This window comes from Phaenicophaeus curvirostris, unplaced genomic scaffold (genome assembly GCF_032191515.1).
Source record: "Phaenicophaeus curvirostris isolate KB17595 unplaced genomic scaffold, BPBGC_Pcur_1.0 scaffold_115, whole genome shotgun sequence".
Lineage (NCBI taxonomy): Eukaryota > Metazoa > Chordata > Aves > Cuculiformes > Cuculidae > Phaenicophaeus > Phaenicophaeus curvirostris.
This window is the reverse complement of record NW_027206736.1, coordinates 313,960-333,881: the sequence shown is the minus strand read 5'-3', so window position 1 is coordinate 333,881 and position 19,922 is coordinate 313,960. Positions and strand designations below refer to the sequence as shown.

The 19,922-nt window shown below is 55.9% G+C and overlaps 1 protein-coding gene across 1 annotated transcript in view; it reads left to right on the top strand.

Moving 5' to 3' along the window:
• The window catches only part of UBE2H (ubiquitin conjugating enzyme E2 H), a 44,718-nt gene extending 31,521 nt beyond the window's left edge, over nucleotides 1-13,197 (top strand). The window contains exons 4-7 of the mRNA XM_069882316.1: nucleotides 2,906-2,945; nucleotides 3,963-4,015; nucleotides 7,941-8,069; nucleotides 11,332-13,197. Coding sequence (XP_069738417.1) covers nucleotides 2,906-2,945; nucleotides 3,963-4,015; nucleotides 7,941-8,069; nucleotides 11,332-11,456 — 347 coding nt within the window. The 3' untranslated portion in view covers nucleotides 11,457-13,197. The remainder of the gene's footprint in view (nucleotides 1-2,905; nucleotides 2,946-3,962; nucleotides 4,016-7,940; nucleotides 8,070-11,331) is intronic.
• Nucleotides 13,198-19,922: the final 6,725 nt, after the last annotated feature.

Sequence of the window (19,922 nt, the reverse complement as noted above, 5' to 3'; positions counted from 1 at the left end):
CAAAGCGATGGCACGTTCCCGTACACACCCTTGGGTGTTTGGGGAGGGAGAAGCAACGAACGTGAAGTTGATGCTAATCCTATCTGGCCGTTCGGCAGCGCCGCACGAGCGCTTGGGGGATCTTTTTCCATTAGGTAGGTTGTCCAATGGTTAAAAAAAGCCAAGGGAAAACTCTGCTCCTGCCCTCGCCGTGCTGCTCGCGAGCTCTGCTGTGCGCTGAGCGCTGGGCATGTGGCCCTGCCCCGAGCGCGAGGTGGCCACCCAAGCCACGGTGACTTGGTGTGGTGTTTAAAACTCTCCACATCCCGCTTCGGAGAGCCTCTAACCACCTTAACACCTCAAATGGTCGAGTCCCCGTCCCTGGAGGGGTTTAAAAGCCGGGCAGACGAGGTGCTCGGGGATGGTTCAGTCATGGACAGGGACAGTTGGACTCGATGATCTCAAAGGTCTTTTCCAGCCAAGCAATTCTGTGATTGTGTGATTGCAGTTCAGCGGATCTACACGTTGTTGTCTTCTCATTGCACAGGATCCTCTCTTCTGCTCTGCTTTGTCAGAACCTTAACCTCCCCTCCTTCCCCCACGAGAGAGAGACAGGATTTGGAATCAGGATCCGTGCTCGCTGCAGCGCTCCAGCGCTGCCGTAATGGATCCGTGACCTGATTTAAACCTGAGAGAGCTGCCGGAGTGTAAATATTTCATGGAACTATGGCTTCTTTTTTTTAAGCATGCTTCAGTTTTTCAAGCTAAATCATGGCAAGGTGTTCCTGAAAGACACTTGTTAGCGCGAGTCGTTGATGCTCCTGTTAGGGATTGCTCTGGCTTTGAGCGTCGCTTCAGCCCTGTGCTTTATTTGTGTAAAATCCGAGCAGTACGAGTAAACATGGAGTTGTGTTTGTGTCATAATACGTGGAAAGAGAGGGAGTTAAACCCATATGGCAGCTCCTGCTGCAGATGGGAACCATGTGTCACTCAAACACAATCGTTCCTCAGTGCTGCTGCGGTGGCTCAAGTGGAGAAGGTGGGGAAGGGACAGAGGTTGCCAAATGGTGACAGCACGTAGGGAGGATCTGCAGAGGGATCTGAATCCATGGCTGGAGGGCAGGAGGATCTGCAGAGGGATCTGAATCCATGGCTGGAGGGCAGGAGGATCTGCAGAGGGATCTGAATCCATGGCTGGAGGGCAGGAGGCTCTGCAGAGGGATCGGGATCCATGGCTGGAGGGCAGGAGGATCTGCAGAGGGATCTGGATCCATGGCTAGAGGGCAGGAGGATCTGCAGAGGGATCTGGATCCATGGCTGGAGGGCAGGAGGATCTGCAGAGGGATCTGGATCCATGGCTGGAGGGCAGGAGGATCTGCAGAGGGATCTGGATCCATGGCTGGAGGGCAGGAGGATCTGCAGAGGGACCTGGCCGGGCTGGATCCATAGTCTGAGACCAAGGGATTCTATGATCTTTCTGCCCTTCCTGGGCTGCTCTGGAGAGAAAACTTCTGTGTCTGTAGAGTCTTGGAAGGAGCTTTTTAAATGGATTGAATCCATCTGCCAGGCTTGCATTTCTTACCCCTTTCTGTCGCACGGCTTGTGTCGGAAGTTGTTGCTGTTGGTGAAGTGGATTTCTGCTTGTTGCAGAAAGGTGTGGTTCCCAGGTGGGCAGTGTCCGTCGGGCTCCTCAGGCACAACAGAGGAAAGAAGGGGTCATTTAAAATCCTGGAAGTTAAGATATGGAAGCAGCTTAACCTGGTTCTGACCAAGCGTTCTGAGCAACACCCATGTGATTCGGCCAAACCAGCAGAAGAACAGGAACACTTGATCCATTTGGTAGTGAAATCACTGGAGAACCTTGTTTTCCGTCCCTGTTCCGTGTCCGTTCAGTGCTGGGGACGTGTCCTGCACCAGCTATTTGGGTTCCCCCCATGGAAAGGAAAGAGTTTGGATGCTGGGTTCTCCATCCACTCGCAGGCATCGTCTGAAACGCTTTGGTTTTGGGGTGGATGTGCTCTGCATTTACACAAGCTGTGGTGCCAGGGATGGGGTGTTCTCATTCCTTTAATGCCATTGTTCTATAAACTCTAGTTGAGGGAGAGGATGAAAGCTTTTGAGGTGCCATCAGTCTTGAAATTGAGGTTCAAGTAGGCAGCTGGGGAGCACGAGTTACCTCCAGCCGCAGTATTTATCGAGGCATCTTTGGATGAAGGTGTCCAAGGTCAGGTTGGTTGGGTATTGGGCAGCCTGATGCAGTGGACGCGTCCCTGCCCCTTGCAGGGGGTGGAACTGGATGATCTTTAAGGTCCCTTCCAACCCAAACTCTGCTTCTGTGATCTTCTGCTCCAATGCCATAAATCTTGAAACCACAGGGTTCTTTTTTAACAATTTAAGAGGCACCAGCTGCCAAATCGGTTGCTGTATGGACGCAAAACTCAACGCGCTGGTGCTCTGCACTGGTCTCTGCCCCTCACGGCTCAAAACGCAGACAAAAGCGTGACTTCAAGTTCAGAGAAGGTGTTGGTTTTTAAAAAATGTTCATCTTTAAAGAAAGCATTGAGCTTAAGTTTTGTGTTTAGTGTTGGTTCCAAAGACTCTTGCGGCTCTTAAGAAGGTGTGATGCTCTATCGTGTTGATGAGTGGTTCTTTTAGAGAAGGGCTGAACCATGGGGCCTTTGCAGTTGCTCTGATTTGATGGGTTTTGAGGGAACGGCTGCGGAGCCAAGGGTTTTGAGGGAATGGCCGTGGAGCCCAAGACTGGGGTGGTGCCTGCTTGTTGTAAAGGTGACTGATCTCTGTATAGTGAAGTTTGCGTTTGCTTTGAAACTGCTCAGATGAGTCCTGGGTCTGTGGAATCCAGGCTTCTCTTGTGAAAAAAAAACCTCTGGCTGTTTTCTCCTATTTATTGTGTCTTTCTTTGCAGGATTCATGAATAAAATTTTCCACCCCAACATCGATGAAGCGTAAGTAGATCTGTGGTGTGTGGTTTTCCTAAGGAGCTTGTCTAATTGTAACTGAATTTTGGATTCACGATAGGGAGATGATGAGTTGAACGATGCTTTCATTGACCCAACAGAGAGGGAATTCGGTAGAAGTAGGTGTCACAAGTTAAACTGGGGAGTGGGTCAGGGCCGGGGAGCTGCTTCTGCAGACCCTCCTGCAGGTGAAAGTGTCGTCTTGCAATGTCCTTCATTGAGAGAAAACTCCAGGCTGCCAGGCCCCCTCCTCGGTGGCATCGTGCCGGCTTCCTAGGAACATGGAACAGCATCGGCTAAGCCATCGCTTCCTCTTTAGCTGAAGTTCACGTCTGTACTAGAATCCTTCAAAGCAGAAGATGGCAGCCTTCGAGCAGCTTCCAGTACGGAAAGGGGCTCCGGGAAAGCTGGGGAGGGGCTCTTGAGTGCAGGGATAGGATGAGGGGAATGTTTTTTTGCCGAAAGAGGGGAGATTGGGGTGAGATCCTGGGGAGAAATTGTTCACGGTGATGGTTTGGAGGCCCTGGCCCAGGTTACCCAGAGAAGCCGTGGCTGCCCCGTCCCTGGAGGGGTTCAAGGCCAGGTTGGATGGGGCTTGGAGCCCCTGATCCAGCGGGAGGTGTCCCTGCCCATGGCCGGGGTGGGACTGGATGGGCTTTGAGGTCCCTTCCAACCCAACCCATTCCATGGTTCTGTGGTTCTAAGATGTTTTACCACGTGCGTTTTCAGTTAAGGTTGTTGAGGGGAACCCCCGATGCCTCAGTCTCTCCAGCACAGTCCTACGTGGACCAACTAATTCAGTAACAGTTCCAATTTACTTTCTTTTGTGCCGACTGCGAGGGTTCATGTAGTTGGAGGCCACCTCTCTCTTAACCACAGGACAGGAGTAAATCACAGCTTCTCCGAAACAGGGGGCAGAGCCAGGGGAGGGGACAGATTGCATCAAATCCCCTGAGTCTTTCTGCATGTGACTGTGTTTAATTCCGCCTTTTCCCTGTGTTTTAGGTCAGGAACCGTATGTCTAGATGTAATCAATCAGACTTGGACAGCTCTCTACGGTGAGTTGGAAGCCGCTCGTGTGTTTGGTGTGCTGAAGGTAACACAGCTCGCCGGCAGCAGGTGATCTTGGGCCAAATCTTTTGTTTTAATGGACTTTTAGACTCCTCACTGAGCCAGGGTCACATGAAAAGTAAAATTTTCCTATTAAAATACTTCCACAAGCAGCCTTGCAGCCAGAGAGGCAAAAATATTCCATAAACCTCACAAAGGATCACTGGGTCCACTGCCTGACAACCTCGCCGGGCGTGATTGAGCACTGAGAGAGGAGCAGCTCTAGCTCAAGTGAAACCTCGTCCCAGCTTCCCAGCCCATGTCTTGTGCGTGTTTGAGCCGCTGTTCTTTGTGCTCGAGGCTGTGGTCCCACTTCTACAGGAGATGGCACCAGAAACCATTCCTGTTGGTCACAGCAGCATCGCTCCATCGCAGACTGGGAGGTGGTCGTTGTCCGATGAGTGCGTGGCTCGCTGCAGAGAGCTCTGGGCTTCTCTTTGTGTCATTTCTGGCTGCAACTCACTGTTTTAGATATATTAGAAGATCAGCTGGTAGCTGAAGACTTGTTAAAATAGCATTTAGGGAGAGCCAGGAAGAAGTGTCGATCTGCTTGAGGGCAGAGACCAACGGGGTGAGGTTCAAGAAGACCAAGTGGCAGGTCCTGCACTTGGACACAACAACCCCGAGCAGCTCCAGGCTTGAGGTAGAGCGGCTGGAAAACTACCTGGACAAGAAGGACCTGGGGTGTTAGTCAGCAGTGTCTGAACATGAGCCAGCAGTGTCCCAGGTGGCCAAGAAGGCCAGTGGCATCCTGGCCTGTTCCAGAAACAGCGTGGCCAGCAGGAGCAGGGCAGGGATTGTGACCCTGGACTCGGTGCTGGGGAGGCCGCCCCTCGACTCCTGGGCTCAGTTCTGGGCCCCTCGCTCCAAGAAAGACCTTGAGGGGCTGGAGCACGTCTGGAGAAGGGAACGGAGCTGGGGAAGGGGCTGGAGAACAAGGGTTCTGAGAGGCGGCTGAGGGCCCTGGGGCTGTTTATCCTGGAAAAGAGGAGGCTGAGGGGAGACCTCATTGCTGTCTGCAACTGCCTGACAGGAGGTTGTGGAGAGGTGGGTGCTGGGCTCTTCTCCCAAGGAACAGGGGACAGGACTAGAGGAAACAGCCTCAAGTTGTGCCAGGGGAGGTTCAGATTGGGCATCAGGAAGGATTCCTTCATGGAAAGGGCTCTCGGGCCCTGGCAGAGGCTGCCCAGGGCGGTGGTGGAGTCCCCGTCCCTGGAGGGGTTTCAAAGCCGGGCAGACGAGGTGCTCAGGGATGGTTCAGTCATGGACAGGGACGGTTGGACTTGATCTCCAAGGTCTTTTCCAACCAAGCATTTCTGCGATTCTACAAAATCTCTAAAGAAATACAGCCAAGTGTCTTGTCCCGGTTGGCTGCGTTTTAAAAACATGAACATCTTCAGATGTTGCAGTTGTGCTTTGTAGAAGAGCCTTCAGGGGATTGAGCGCATCAAATCATTCAGGTTCTTCCATGAAATACTGATTTTTCTGATGTAAGCTGAGGCTTTGAGGCAGTTGCTAGAGAGACAAGGTTCTTCACCTTCCTTGCGAGCAGCATTTGTAAGGAAACACCAGAATGGGTGAATCCTGGGTGGGAAATTGCTATAGCAACTTCTTGAACTTTACTCCTTGTCAGAACGCCTCGAGTCCTCGTGCGGTAGGCGCATGGCGTGCACTTTTGTTGAGAGAGATGAGCGCAGCCGTGACTCGGGTGGTGTTGCTAATGGAGGAAGAGGATCCTCGTGTCCTGGGAGGATCTGGAGGAGTTAAAGCCGCGTTGGCAACTCCAGCCCTCTGCTGGGGATGAGCCTGCATGGTTCCGTCTGCAGCAGGATCCGGCGCGGCGTGTGCTGCTGGTTCTCAGCCTGAAATGCTGCCCACAGACCGTGGGGATGGAAGGGAATCGCTGCAGAGTGAACGCGGCGCTGGCTTTGTGCTCTGGCAGCGGCGGGTTCTGCATTGGGAGCCCCGCAGAGAGAGCCCCCCCTGTTCTCTCGCCAGCGGCCACAGTGGGGATTCCGCTCAGGGTCTGAACAAAGTTCAGGGCTCTGAGGTCCCTGCCCTCCGTCAGATCTGGTTTGGCCTCTCACCTGGAGCCCTGCGACCAGTTCTGGAGCCCTTGGTGCAGGAAGGACCTGGAGCTGTTGGAAGGGGCCCAGAGGAGTCCATGGAGATGACGTGAGAGCTGGAACACCTCTGCTCTGAGAGCAGGCTGGGAGAGATGGGGTTGTTGAGCTTGGAGAGAAGGCTGTGGGAAGACCTTAGAGCAGCTTCCAGTACAGAAAGGGGCTCCAGGAGAGCTGGGGAGGGGCTCTTGATTGGAGAGTGCAGGGACAGGATGAGGGGGACGGTTTTGAGCTGAAAGAGGGGAGATTGAGATGAGATCTTGGGAGAAATGTTTTGCTGTGAGGGTGGGGAGGCCCTGGCCCAGGCTGCCCAGAGCAGGGGTGGCTGCCCCATCCCTGGAGGGGTTCAAGGCCAGGTTGGATGGGGTTGGAGCCCCTGATCCAGTGGGAGGTGTCCCTGCCCATGGCAGGGGTGGGACTGGATGGGCTTGGAGGAACAGGACTTGTCATCTTGGGGATGGGAGGAGAGGGTTTTGTGTCTCCACGGTCACTCATCGGCACCAGGAGCGTGTTTGCTGTGGTGGGTTGTGTGATGACACGTGCCACCCGGCACCAAGGTGTTACCACGAGCGCTTCACATTCTGCAAGTTATTTTTAGTCAGAGGAGGGACTCCTCGGTTGCTCTTACTGTGAGCAGAGTCCTAAAGCACCGTCTGTCACGGTTTAGCCCCAGCCTGGCTCATTTATGCAGCTAAAACCGAGCAGTTGGGCTCCCACTTCCCTTCTTTCCCTGCTCCAGGGAAGGGAAATGAGAGGAAAAAGACTTGCAGATTGGAAACTAAAACTACAGATTTAATGAAGAAATAGTAATAATAATATAAATATCGGAGATCGTGCCCCCAGCCCTCGATGACTCCACGTCATCACTGTAGAGCAGGCGTGAGGGAAGGGGTCCAGGCTGGGAGGGAGCTGAATTCAGGAACGCTCGGATCCACATTGGGGCAATCGGACAGACGAGGTCCTTGCTGGACATCGACCCGCACAGAAGAGAGCGAGACCCTCGTGATCCCTCAGTTTTATCCCAAGTGTGCTGTCTATGGGGTGGAATCCTCTCCTGGTCAGTGTGGTGTCTCTGTCCCTGCAGGGGTGACCTTTGTTCTCTTCGACTCGCAGCTCCGCAGGCTCCAGGGTGGCTTTGTTTTCTGTAGGAGTGATGCAAGCGCTGGCCCTTTTGCATCCCAGCACCCTGTGTGAGCCCTGCTGGAGAGAAACTGCCTGGAAAGCTTGCAGTGAACTCAAAAAATGAAGTTACTTGGACGAGATAGAGCTAAAGTCAGAAAACTTGTTCTACTTTAGCTCCAGCGACAGCGTTCTGGAAGGTGCTTTGTGCTCGAGGTACAACGCTTGGAGCACAAGACATTTAAAGACAGTAACAGGAGCAGAAGCAGGAGAAGAATTCAGGGAGAGGTGAAGCGTGGCACTCTTCTTTTCTCCTTTTTTTTAAGCCAGGGTTGATCCTCAGTGGGAAACGACAATTGTGTCCTTGGTCTTTGCTTGACGCGCAGGTGTCTGTGTCGGTGGGTGTCGAGCAGCCGGTGCAGGCGGCTGAGGATCCGCAACGTGGCCGCACCAGAGCAGCTCCTGCAGCCGCGGAGCTTCCCCCACCCCAGGTTCCTTTATTTCAGCTCCCACCTGGGTTTTCAGTGCGTTTCCCCTTGAAGCTTCGTGCTGCTGTGCCGGCGCTCGAAGGGCGATCGGTGGGGCTGACGCTGGGTCTGCGGGACGTGAATAACGTGCCTTTCCTCTGCAGATCTCACCAACATCTTTGAATCGTTCCTGCCCCAGCTGCTGGCCTATCCTAACCCTATAGATCCTCTAAATGGCGACGCTGCAGCCATGTACCTCCACCGACCAGAAGAGTACAAACAGAAAATTAAAGGTAAGGGTCTAAAGAACACGTCGCGGTGTGAGTGGCTCTATCACGATTCCTCCCCTAAGCAGGGAAGGCTGCGAGGTTAGGATCCAACACGGTTTTGAGAGAGCAGAGAAACAGTTTGGAAGAGAGGGTGTGTGACCCAAGAAGGGACCTGAAATGGGAGCATCTGGTTGCACCGTTATGGGGTAGAAAGTGGCTCGTCTGTGGAAAAATGAACCGAGAGAAGCAGCTGAGGAATCGGTGACACAGCTCCAGAAAGTGCTTTTGTACTCTGACAGAGCAGGCATGTTCCTTAAAGGCCGAATAATCATTCCTCGCTCCCTCCTCGTTAATCCAGGACTTTTCTAGGGCTGTGCCTGGTTCTGGGGCTGCTGTTTTGAGAAAGCTCCAGGCCCGTTAGTAACATCTCAAAGGATGTGAGAAGGGCAGTGGCATCCTGGCCTGTTCCAGAAAGAGCGTGGCCAGCAGGAGCAGGACAGGGATTGTGACCCTGGACTCGGTGCTGGGGAGGCCGCCCCTCGACTCCTGGGCTCAGTTCTGGGCCCCTCGCTCCAAGAAGGATCTTGAGGGGCTGGAGCGTGTCTGGAGAAGGGACCAGAGCTGGGGAAGGGGCTGGAGAACAAGGGTTCTGAGAGGCGTCTGAGGGCCCTGGGGCTGTTTATCCTGGAGAAGAGGAGGCTGAGGGGAGAGCTCATCGCTGTCTGCAACTGCCTGACAGGAGGTTGTGGAGAGGTGGGTGCTGGGCTCTTCTCCCAAGGGACAGGGGATGGGATGAGAGGAAACAGCCTGTAGTTGTGCCAGGGGAGGTTCAGATTGGACATCAGGAAGGATTCCTTCATGGAAAGGGCTCTCAGCCCTGGCAGAGGCTGCCCAGGGCGGTGGTGGAGTCCCCATCCCTGGAGGGGTTTAAAAGCCAGGCAGATGAGGTGCTCAGGGGTGGTTCAGTTGTGGACAGGGACAGTTGAACTTGATGATCTCAAAGGTCTTTTCTAACCCAATGAGTCTATGATTCTACTGTTCATCAGCTGCAGTTTTTGTTTGGGGGTGGAACCACAAGCGAGGACAAGTAAAGCCCTGATTTCAGCACTGAGTTATTCAGCTCACTTTGCCCGACTCCTCTGTCCTGCTCCCTATCCTAAGCCCGTTGCCACCTTTCCGTACAAACAAGCTTTCCAGTGAAAATACTTTGTTGGATCCAACCTCCAGGGTTAGCACGAGGGTCTCTCTGGGTGTCCTCTGTGCTCTTACAAGACAGGAACAGAGAGAGATGGACCCTGGAAAAAAGCTAATGGATGTTTGCCTCCAGCCAGAGCTTTGGGGGGATCTGAGGACACCTCTGAGGAGCTAAATGGGGTATCTGCTCCTTTGCCTCCATCCTGCCAGCCTGGTACCAGCCGTGGAGATGATCTGGAAGGAGCTTTAAGCGCTTGCAACCTCCTGTGTACCCAGGAGTCCGGCTCCTGCTGTCTCTTCCCAGGCTTTGCGTGACAAGTGTAGGTTGGAGCCCAACGCCGTCATTCCTCATGTTGTAGCGCTCTTCCAAATAGCCACGGATGTGTTAAAATTGATGCCCTGGGTTGAAGCAAGTGGCTTCTCTGCTCTGGAAAGCTCAGCAGTGCAATTAAATAATGGATTCCTGCTTTTCTTCATATTTTAGTTATGAGCTCATGGAGCTGTTTGACGGGGTGGTGGTGAGGAGACGGGCATCAGGGTAGGGACGTGGTCTGAGATTTTTAGTTCCTGTGATGCTTGGTAGGAGACGCAAACCAGCTGCCCTTGAAAATGTCTGTGTGCGTTACTAATATTCAGCCAGAGACAGGAATTCTTGGGTAGATGCAGCAGTTCAAGATGCGGAGCCAAGTGCTCCTTGCGTTGAGGGCACCCTTAGCAGGTTTGCAGGTGACGCCGAGCTGAGTGGTGACAGTGACACCCCTGAGGGACAGGATGCCATCCAGAGGGAAGGGATGTCATCGAGAGGGACCTGGGGCAGGCTGGAGAAGTGGAGCTGTGAGAACTTCATGAGGTTCAACCAGGCCAAGGGCAAGGTCCTACACCAGGGTCGGAGCAATCCGTGGTGTCACTGCAGGCTGGAGGACGGTGTGACTGGGAGCAGCCCTGAGGAGAAGGACTTGGGGGGCTGGGGGAGGAGAAGCTCCACAGGAGCCACAACGTGCGCTCGCAGCCCAGAAACCCCCCGTGTCCTGAGCTGCATCCAGAGAACGTGGCCAGCAGGGAGGGAGGGGATTGTCCCCTCTGCTCCTCTCGGGGAGACCTCAGCTGGAGGGTTGGGTCCAGGGCTGGAATCCTTAGCAGGAGAAGGAGATGGAGCTGTTGGAATGGGTCCAGAGGAGGCTACAGAGGTGATGCGTGGGCTGGAGAACCTCCCGTCCGAGGACAGGCTGAGAGAGTTGGGGTTGTCCAGCCTGGGGAAGAGAAGGCTCCGAAGAGACCTTAGAGCAGCTTCCAGTAGAGGAAGGGGCTCCAGGAAAGCTGGGGAGGGCCTCTTGGTCAGGGAGGGCAGGGACAGGATGAGGGGAACGATTTTCAACTGAAAGAGGGGAGATTGAGATGAGATCTTGGGGAGAAATGTTCTCCTGTGAGGGTAGAGAGGCCCTGGCCCAGGTTGCCCAGAGCAGTGGTGGCTGCCCCATCCCTGGAGGGGTTCAAGGCCAGGCTGGATGGGGCTTGGAGCCCCTGATCCAGTGGGAGGTGTCCCTGCCCAGGGCAGGGGTGGGACTGGATGGGCTTGGAGGTCCTTTCCAACCCAAACCATTCCACAATTCCACGATTGCGCTCTTAAAGGAGAGCTGCTCCTTGTGGACCTCATTCCTGGGGAGGAAGTAAAGAGAATACACTTGGTGAGTAGCTGGGCTGGGACAGGGATATGACATTCCCTTTTCTGCACAGGGAGTCATCCTTGAGCACGAAGGAGTGGGAGTGTTCCCTCTTTCTTCACTACGTTTATCCTGCTGTTTGGAGGTGGCTTTGTCGTAGTTGAGTGGTGGACCCTGGAGGGGTTTAAAAGCTGGGCAGATGAGGTGCTCAGGGATGGTTCAGTTGTGGACGGGGGCGGTTGGACTCAATAATCTCAAAGGTCTTTTCCAACCAAGCGATTCTGGGATTCCACGATTGCACCTTTGGTCTCTGCCGTGCGGTCGCCCTAGTGACTTCTCCAACCCGCTGGGTCCCAACCAGCGCTCATTTCCTCACCCTCTGCCTGCGAGTTTGCGCCGCTGACCTCTCTTTTCTCTCCTGTCGCACGCAGAATACATCCAGAAATATGCAACAGAAGAAGCACTAAAAGAACAGGAAGAAGGCACCGGGGACAGCTCGTCTGAGAGCTCCATGTCCGACTTCTCGGAAGACGAGGCTCAGGACATGGAGTTGTAGTAGAAGAGGCAACCTGCTTTTCAGAGAGAGACTCTAATTTCCTAACCGTGAGAAGCAGACTATAATATTCATATTTAAACAAAGCAATTTTTTTTATTACTAAACAAGGTTTTTATGAATAATAGCATTGATATATATATATCTCACCCTTTAGATCTTGATTTTCTTGGTCATTTCTCGAACCCGAGGTGCATCGCATATTCCCACATTCCATTTTGGTAGCAATATGCAGCCCGAATGCATGCATTCAGATTCCATTTGGCCAAGTCATCAACTCGTGTGCTACTGAACTGTCAGCCGCAAGAGCTGCCCTGGTAGGTAGGGAGTTTAGCGAGACGACGTTTGCTTTCTTATCGATGTTTCCAAAGACGCCACCGTGGACACGACCGCGTGGAAGGGCCTTTTCTCAGAGCGCGGAGCCAGGGGGATGGCGCGCGGACTTTGGAGCGGTGGGGTGGAAGGTGCTCCTTCAGGTCAACCTTGCTGAGCGTGACTTCGCACGGAGTCACGTTTAAAAGAGAATAAAATAAGAACAGGCCGTACAAACGTGTGGAGCTACTCGGAGCGTCGAGGCATAGACGTATTCCGACTCGGATTCTCGGTCTGGTTTTGTACGTGGGCTCCTGCCTGCCCTCCTGAACTGCAGGGACTGACAACCACTGGTCTATTCGATTTGGGGACTTCGGAAAGCCTCCATCTGGATGTTGTTCACTTTCTCGGTCCGGATTACAAGCTGTTCCCTTTCCGAGAGGATAAAAACCTGACACAAGCCACAGAGGCTGCTCTCTGTGACGCAGCTGGAGCGCGGGTGAAGCCAGACTCTTACCTTGTCCTAGTTTTGAACCTGCTGCCCTTTAATGGCTTCGAGTTTGCTTTCTTTCTGGTCAAACACCTCGCGGACCCTCTCCGAGGGCCCCTGACTGGAGGGATGAGACTTGCTGAGAGCTTCCGACCCGTGAAGACCGGCCCGTTGGCTGTCGTCCACGAACCCATCGGCACCCATTTCATTCTCCTTTTCTCCTCCAGCTCGGTTTCCCATCTGCTTGTGTGTGTGCAACAAGGATTAAAGCTCCTTAAGAGTTAACAAAGAGTATGAGCTAGAAAACAATTGAGACAATAAAAAAAGCCTAAAAGCACCAATTGAGGAAGGAAGTGAATCTGCTCTGTTTTGTTTGGGTTTTTTATTTTTTTTGTTTTCCAGGATGCTCCAGAGTTGGAATGTTTGATTTCTCCTGGTGTCCTTCCGCCAGCTGAGGTTTCTCTTTGTTTCGATGAAATCTAACGCGGTAAAAGTCGCCCTGGGATGCCGCTGTACTTGAATTTGGATGATTGTGCGTTGGAGATCCAAACTAAGATGAATTTTTAAAGCAGAACGTTACCTGCTGTCTTCTTTGGGGAGTTTGGAGGGGTGGTTCGGACGAGGTCTTTTGATTTGTGGTGCAGCCTACGGGACGGCACATGGGAAAATCCTCCCACCCCAAGCGACTCGAGCGGGGTTTGGGATGCCAGAGCAGTTCCTTTGTCCCAGAATCATTGGGGTTTGGGTTTTTTTTGCTTTAGAAACGCCACTGAGTTTTGAGTTGTCGGGGTTGGAAGGTTACAATCCTCTTTCTGATTCATGAAGCACAATCGGTTTATTCGTTTTTTCTTTTGGGGGAAAAAAAAACCCCTCTTAAAGTACCACTTCGCTTTAGCATGATTTTCCTTAATAAAAACGTACAAAGAGTTTCCTTTTGGTTGATTTACGGGCGTGAAGCGAAGGTTTTTTTCCTTGCCTTTCCCCTCTTTTCATTTTGAAGCAGTGGTGTTAGGGCTGTGGCTAGTGACTGTGCTGAAGTTCTCTCTCTCTAGCATTTGTGGCTTGTCGGAGGGGTGATATTAACTATTTAACATGTGATGGTGTCCTTAACTCTTATCTAGCACGCTGTTTGTCTCATTTCTTTGGGGAGGGAGGGGCCACGTTTTGCTGGCACTGTTTAACTTGCTTACCTGCTGGCAGCTTGCTTGTGCGATAACCTTTACTGTAGGTGCTACTTAGGAGTAGAGTTCAGTGCTGGGTGGTGATATCGGTTCAAAAGACGAAAAAAAAAACCCCAAAAAACACAATAAAAATTTGTATTTTTTCAATATTGTATAAAAATAGTGTTCTAATTCCCTCCCCACCCCAGCTTCCTTCGCACGTTTCTCTTCCCCCATCACTCCATCCCCTCAGAGCCTCAACCCGCTCCCGCGTTCCCCGGTTTTGCTCCGCAGGGATCCCCCCAAACCAGCGGCAAAGCCGCAGCCGGCTCCGGCCGTGGGACGTGGGGAGGTCCTGGAGCTCCAACAGCTTCTCGGGGGGGAGCCACGGAAACTGGTTCTTCACAGCTTTAACATCGGAAGAGGAAAGATTGAGATGAGATCGAGATCTTAGGGAGAAATTCTTCACGCTGAGGGTGGGGAGGCCCTGGAACAGGTTTCCCAGAGCAGTGGTGGCTGCCCCATCCCTGGAGGGGTTCAAGGCCAGGCTGGATGGGGCTTGGAGCCCCTGATCCCGTGGGAGGTGTCCCTGCCCAGGGCAGGGGTGGGACTGGATGGGCTTGGAGGTCCCTTCCAGCCCAAACCATTCCAGGACTCTTCCTGGCACGCCAAGCGTCGCTCAAGGAAAACCCAACTGCTGTTTGTAAAGAAACGCCTGTCCCGGATGCTGCCAGGGGGTGAGGTGGATCTGGGTCTGCTCTGGGGTCGGCAGCGCCTGCTCTTGGCCACCACTGCTTCTCCCTTCCATCTTTTCCCCCCTCTTTTTATCCCAAATTCCCCTCCTTCTCCCAAAAGAAACCTCCCTCCAAGCAGTTTGTACCCAGAGCTGCACCCGCGGAGCCTGGAAGAGAAGGTGGAGCTGGATGCAAGCAAGATGAGGCTTTTTTGGGGGGGTCAGTTTGAGTTTTTTTTTCCTTCTTCTCTGGAAACCAGCAATGGAGTCTCTTCATTCTCTGTCAGAGCGATGGGAATTTTGCAGCCAGCCCTGATGGACCCTGGGCTGAGCTCCTCGCCCCTCGGTGCCGTTCTAGAAACAACTTTTCTCCTCTGTTCCTGCAGCCTCTCGTTTTGCCGTCGAGGCTTTAGGGTGACGCGAGGAGCTGAGCGGCTGCCCCCTCGCCGCGTTCCCCTGCCCCGGGGCTCAGGTTGGCTCCCGCGGCGGCTGCAGGGCACGGGCTGGCACTGGCTCGCGCTCCCGCATCCACCACCTCTGTGCCGGAACCCCAACCCATCTCTTTCCTCTCTACATGTCTCCTCATCCCTCAACGCATCGAGGCCCCTTCCCACGCCAGCCACCAACAGGAACCTTCCTCACTGACCACCAGAAGGTGTTTGATGATTTTTCTCTGCCTTTTTTTGCTGCTTTTTTGCTCATCCAGGTTCTGCTGGTGCTCGAGCAGCAGCAGTGCAGCAGGAGAGGTGGCCCTGGAGTGGCTGCCTGTGCTTGGTACCCATCACGCGACACTGGAAGAGGTCAAGAGTGGGGTTTGACCTTGATTTGGGGCAGCTCTTTATGGTTTTTTTTCTTTTTTTCACCTCTTTTTCTTGCGTTACTGATGTAGGGGGCACAACCCCACCCTGCCAAGACAGAGAAAGACCACAACCGCTCTGGTAGTTGTGTGTAATTAAAGAACTGCAAACCATTTTTTTAAATAAAATCTGTATATATCTCAAAGCTTGGCTTGTTCTTGGTCACTGAGACCTTGGTCTGGCAGGAAACACCCTGGACTTTGTTGCGTTGACTCTGCACCCACCAGGACTTCACCCTTGGCTCATCTATGACAGATCGAAGTCGTTCTGAGGCATCTTCTGCCTGGAGAGAACCCGCTTGGAGGTCGTTGCACACTCCCAACACGCTGATGATGCTGCTCAGGACGCCGGCTCCTTCTCCACGGTTTGCAAGCAGGTAGGTGATGTCTTTCCAAGCCCAGTGCCCGAAGCTGGGGCAGCAAAGCTGATTTTTAGGGTCTTGGGCTGGAAATGAGGGATCAATGTGGCTACGGGGCATCCGTCCCTCCACCTGAGCAGCCTCGTAGGGTGAATTTATTTTGAGGTCGGGCAGCAGGACAAGTCGCTGCAGGCAACGCTGCCTGAGATGCTGCGGATGTGGTGGGAGCCGGGTTTGGTGCCCTGAGCTGGTGGTTATGGCAGAAGTGGTTCTTTTCTGTACAATCACACCTAATTTTGGTTGGAAGTTTTGTGGGAATTGGGGTAACGTGAGCAGGGGACGTGATGGGGAGTGGAAGCAGCTCAAGGAGCCCTGAGCTGGCACCCTGGGGCCACGGGGAAGGCAACGTCAGCCTGGAATATGGCTCATCCTTATCCTGCTTAACTTGCCGTTGGAAATTTGCTGGGGCTGAATAACTACTTCTCTCCCACCTCGTCCTCTTCCCTGCACCATCCAGAGGGACCTGTGTGAACCTCACGGAGTCCAACCAGGCCAAGGGCAAGGTCCTAGGCTGGGTCGGAGCAATCCCAAGCACAGATCCCGGCTGGAGAGAGAGAATGGATTGGGAGCAGCCCTGGGGAGAAGGACTTGGGGGGCTGGGGGAGGAGAAGCTCCACAGGAGCCACAAGGTGCGCTCGCAGCCCAGAAACCCCCCGTGTCCTGGGCTGCATCCAGAGAACGTGGCCAGCAGGGAGGGAGGGGATTGTCCCCTCTGCTCCTCTCGGGGAGACCTCAGCTGGAGGGTTGGGGCCAGGGCTGGAATCCTCAGCAGGAGAAGGAGATGGAGCTGTTGGAACGGGGCCAGAGGAGGCTCCAAGGATGATGCGAGGGCTGGAGAACCTCCCGTCCGAGGACACAAGGAGAGAGTTGGGGTTGTGGAGAAGAGAAGGCTCCGAGGAGACCTTCGAGAGACCTTCCAGAACCTTAAGAGGCTCCAGGAAAGCTGGGGAGGGACGTTTTCCAAGGGCCTGGAGTGACAGGATGAGGAGGAATGGCTTTAAATTGGAAGGGGGAAGATTTAGATGAGACATTAGGAAGAAATTCTTCATGATGAGGGTGGGGAGGCCCTGGAACTGGTTGACCAGGGAAGCTGTGGCTGCCCCATCCCTGGAGGGGTTCCAGGCCAGGCTGGATGGGGCTTGGAGCCCCTGATCCATGGGGGGTGTCCCTGCCCGTGGCCGGGGTGGGACTGACGGGCTTTGAGGCCCCTTCCACCCCACCCTCAGGCCACGACCCCGTGTTGGTGGCTCCAGGCCCCGGCCTGGGATCAGGCGGGTGACGAGGCGAGCGGGGACGGTTCCCGCAGGTGCCACCAGCCGCCCCGGCCCCACGGGAGGAGCCGGGGGGGACCCTGTCCCAGCTCCGCCTCGGGGGTCACCGGCCCTCGCCCTGCCCTGTGTCCCCCCCCATGGCCGGGGGGTTGGGGCCGGGGGTGGCGATGTCCCCTCAGCCCGGCAGGTGGCCCCCGAGCCACGCCAGCGGCTCCCAGGCCCCGGGTGCCACCCCTGGGCTCTAGGGGCCACCCTCAGGGGTCCCAGGTGCCACCCTCAGGCTCCAGGTGCCACCCTCAGGGGTCGCAGGTGATGGCCTCAGGCTCTGGGTGTCACCCCTGGGCCCTGGGTGCCATCTCAGGGGTCCCAGGTGCCACCTTCACGGCTCCCAGGTGCCACCTTGAGGCTCTGGGACTCAACCATGGGCTCTGGATGCCATTCCAGGGGTCCCAAATGCCACCTTCAGGCTCTGGATGTCACCTCTGGACTCTGGGTGCCATCCTAGGGGTTCCAGGTGCCACCCTCAGGCTCAGGGTGTCCCCCCTGGGCTCTGGGTGCCACCCTCGGAGGACCCAGGTGAAACCTTGAGGCTACAGGTGTCACCCCTGGGCTCTGGGTGCCATCCCAGAGGTTCCACTGCCACCCTCAGGATCTGGGTGTCACCCCTGGGCTCTAGGTGCCACCCTCAGGGGTCCCAGGTGCCACTCTCCGGCTCTGGGTGTCACCCCTGGGCTCTAGGTGCCACCCTCAGGGATCCCAGGTGACACCCTCAGGCTCTGGGTGCCACCCTCGGGGGACCCAGGTGAAACCTTGAGGCTCTGGGTGTCACCCCTAGGCTCTAGGTGCCACCTTCAGGGGTCCCAGGTGCCACCCTCAGGCTCTGGGTGTCACCCTCAGGGGTCCTAGGTGATGCCCTCAGAGGTCCCAGGTGCCACTCTCCAGCTCTGGGTGTCACCCCTGGGCTCTAGGTGCCACCCTCAGGGGTCCCAGGTGCCACCCTCAGGCTCTGGTGTCACCCCTGGGCTCTAGGTGCCACCCTCAGGGGTCCCAGGTGAGACCCTTAGGCTCTGGGTGTCACCCCTAGGCTCTAGGTGCCACCCTCAGAGGTCCCAGGTGCCCCCCTCCGGCTCTGGATGTCACCCCTGGGGTCTGGGTGCCATCTCAGGGGTCCCAGGTGCCACTCTCCGGCTCTGGGTGTCACCCCTGGGCTCTAGGTGCCACCCTCAGGGGTCCCAGGTGCCACCCTCAGGCTCTGGGTGGCACCCTCAGGGGTCCCAGGTGCCACCCTCAGGCTCTGGTGTCACCCCTGGGCTCTAGGTGCCACCCTCAGGGGTCCCAGGTGAGACCCTTAGGCTCTGGGTGTCACCCCTAGGCTCTAGGTGCCACCCTCAGAGGTCCCAGGTGCCCCCCTCCGGCTCTGGATGTCACCCCTGGGGTCTGGGTGCCATCTCAGGGGTCCCAGGTGCCACCCTCAGGTTCTGGGTGTCACCCACAGGGGTTCCAGGTGATGCCCTCAGGGGTCCCAGGTGCCACTCTCCGGCTCTGGGTGTCACCCCTGGGCTCCGAGTGCCACCCTCAGGGGTCCCAAGTGCCACCTTCAGTGCTCCCAGATGCCACCTTGAGGCTCTAGGATTCAACCATGGGCTCTGGATGCCATTCCAGGGGTCCCAGGTGCCACCCTCAAGCTCTGTGTGTCATGCCTGGGCTCTAGGTGCCATCTCAGGGGTCCCAGGTGCCACCTTGAGGCTCTGGGAGCCAACCATGGGCTCTGGATGCCATTTGAGGGGTTCCAAGTGCCACCCTCAGGCTCTCAGTGTCACCTCTGGACTCTGGGTGCCATCCTAGGGGTCCCAGGTGCCACCCTCAGATTACAGGTGCCATCCTCAGGGGTCCCAGGTGCCACTCTCAGGCTCTGGGTGTCACCCCTGGGCTCGGGGTGCCACCCTCGGGGGACCCAGGTGGCACCTTGAGGCTACGAGTGTCGCCCCTGGGCTCTGGGTGAGATCCCAGGGGTCCCAAGTGCCACCCTCAGATTACTGGTGGCATCCTAAGGGGTCCCAGGTGACCCTTTGAGGCTCTGGATGTCACCTCTGGGCTCTGAGTGCCACTCTTAGGAGTCCCAGGTGCCACCCTCAGGTTCTGAGTGCCACCCCAGGGCTCTGGGTGCCACCCTCAGGCCCTGGGTGCTATCCTCAGGGGTCCCAGGTGTCACCCTTAGGCTCTGGGTGCCACCCCAGGGCTCTGGGTGCCACCCTCCGTCTCTGGGTGCCATCCCAGGGGTTCCAGGTGCCACGCTCAGGCTATAGATGTCAACCCTGGACTCTGGATGCCTTCTTTGGGCTCTGGGTGCCATCCTCGGGATCTAGGTGCCATCCCTGGGCTCTGGATGACATCCTCAGGGTTTGGATGCCACCCCAGGTGTCTGGGTGTCCTCCCTGAGCTCTAGGTGCCTTCTCAGGGGTCTGGATACCATCCGCAGTGCCTGGGTGTTGTCCTCAGGGTCCAGGTGCCACCACAGGGGGTTGGATGCCTTCCCAGGACTTTGGATGCCATCCCAGGGGTTTGAGTGCCTCCCCAGGACTCTGGTTGCCATCCCAGGGGTCCTGGGTGCCATCCCTAGGCTCTGGTTGCCGTCTTCAGGGTCCGGTTGCCATCCCTGTGGGGCTCCGGGTGCCCTAGGGCCCTCTGGGTGCCATCCCCATGGCTCCGCGCCCCCCGTGCCACAGGGTCCAGCTCCGCTCGCAGGGACAACCTGGCATTCCCTCCCCTCCCAGCTCCATCCCCACGCCGCGTGCTGGGACCTTCCACCCTGGGACCTCTCTCCATCCCTGTGGGGACCCGATGGCCCTTGGGGATGGTGCGATGGCCCTGGAGGGTCCCCCACACCCATGGGGACGCGATGCCAGCGCCACAGCCCAACCCAGGCTCCCAGCCCCAGGGGACGCGCCAAGCGCCAGCAGCACCACGACGGTGACCCCGAAGGCCGCGGGGGACACCTGAGCCCTCTCCGCCGGCTCCGGTTACGTCCGAATTGTTGGTCCCGGCTGGAAGAAATGCCGTCATGCGGGCGGATCGGTGGCCATTACTAATGCATGGAGCTCCGGGGGGACGCGGCTGCACCCCGACACCGGCCGCGGGGGCCAGGGGGACAGAGACGGGTCCTGCTCCCACCTCCCCCCAGCGATGCCGGAGCTGGACATGCCGGATCCACTGGATGCGGTTGGGGTT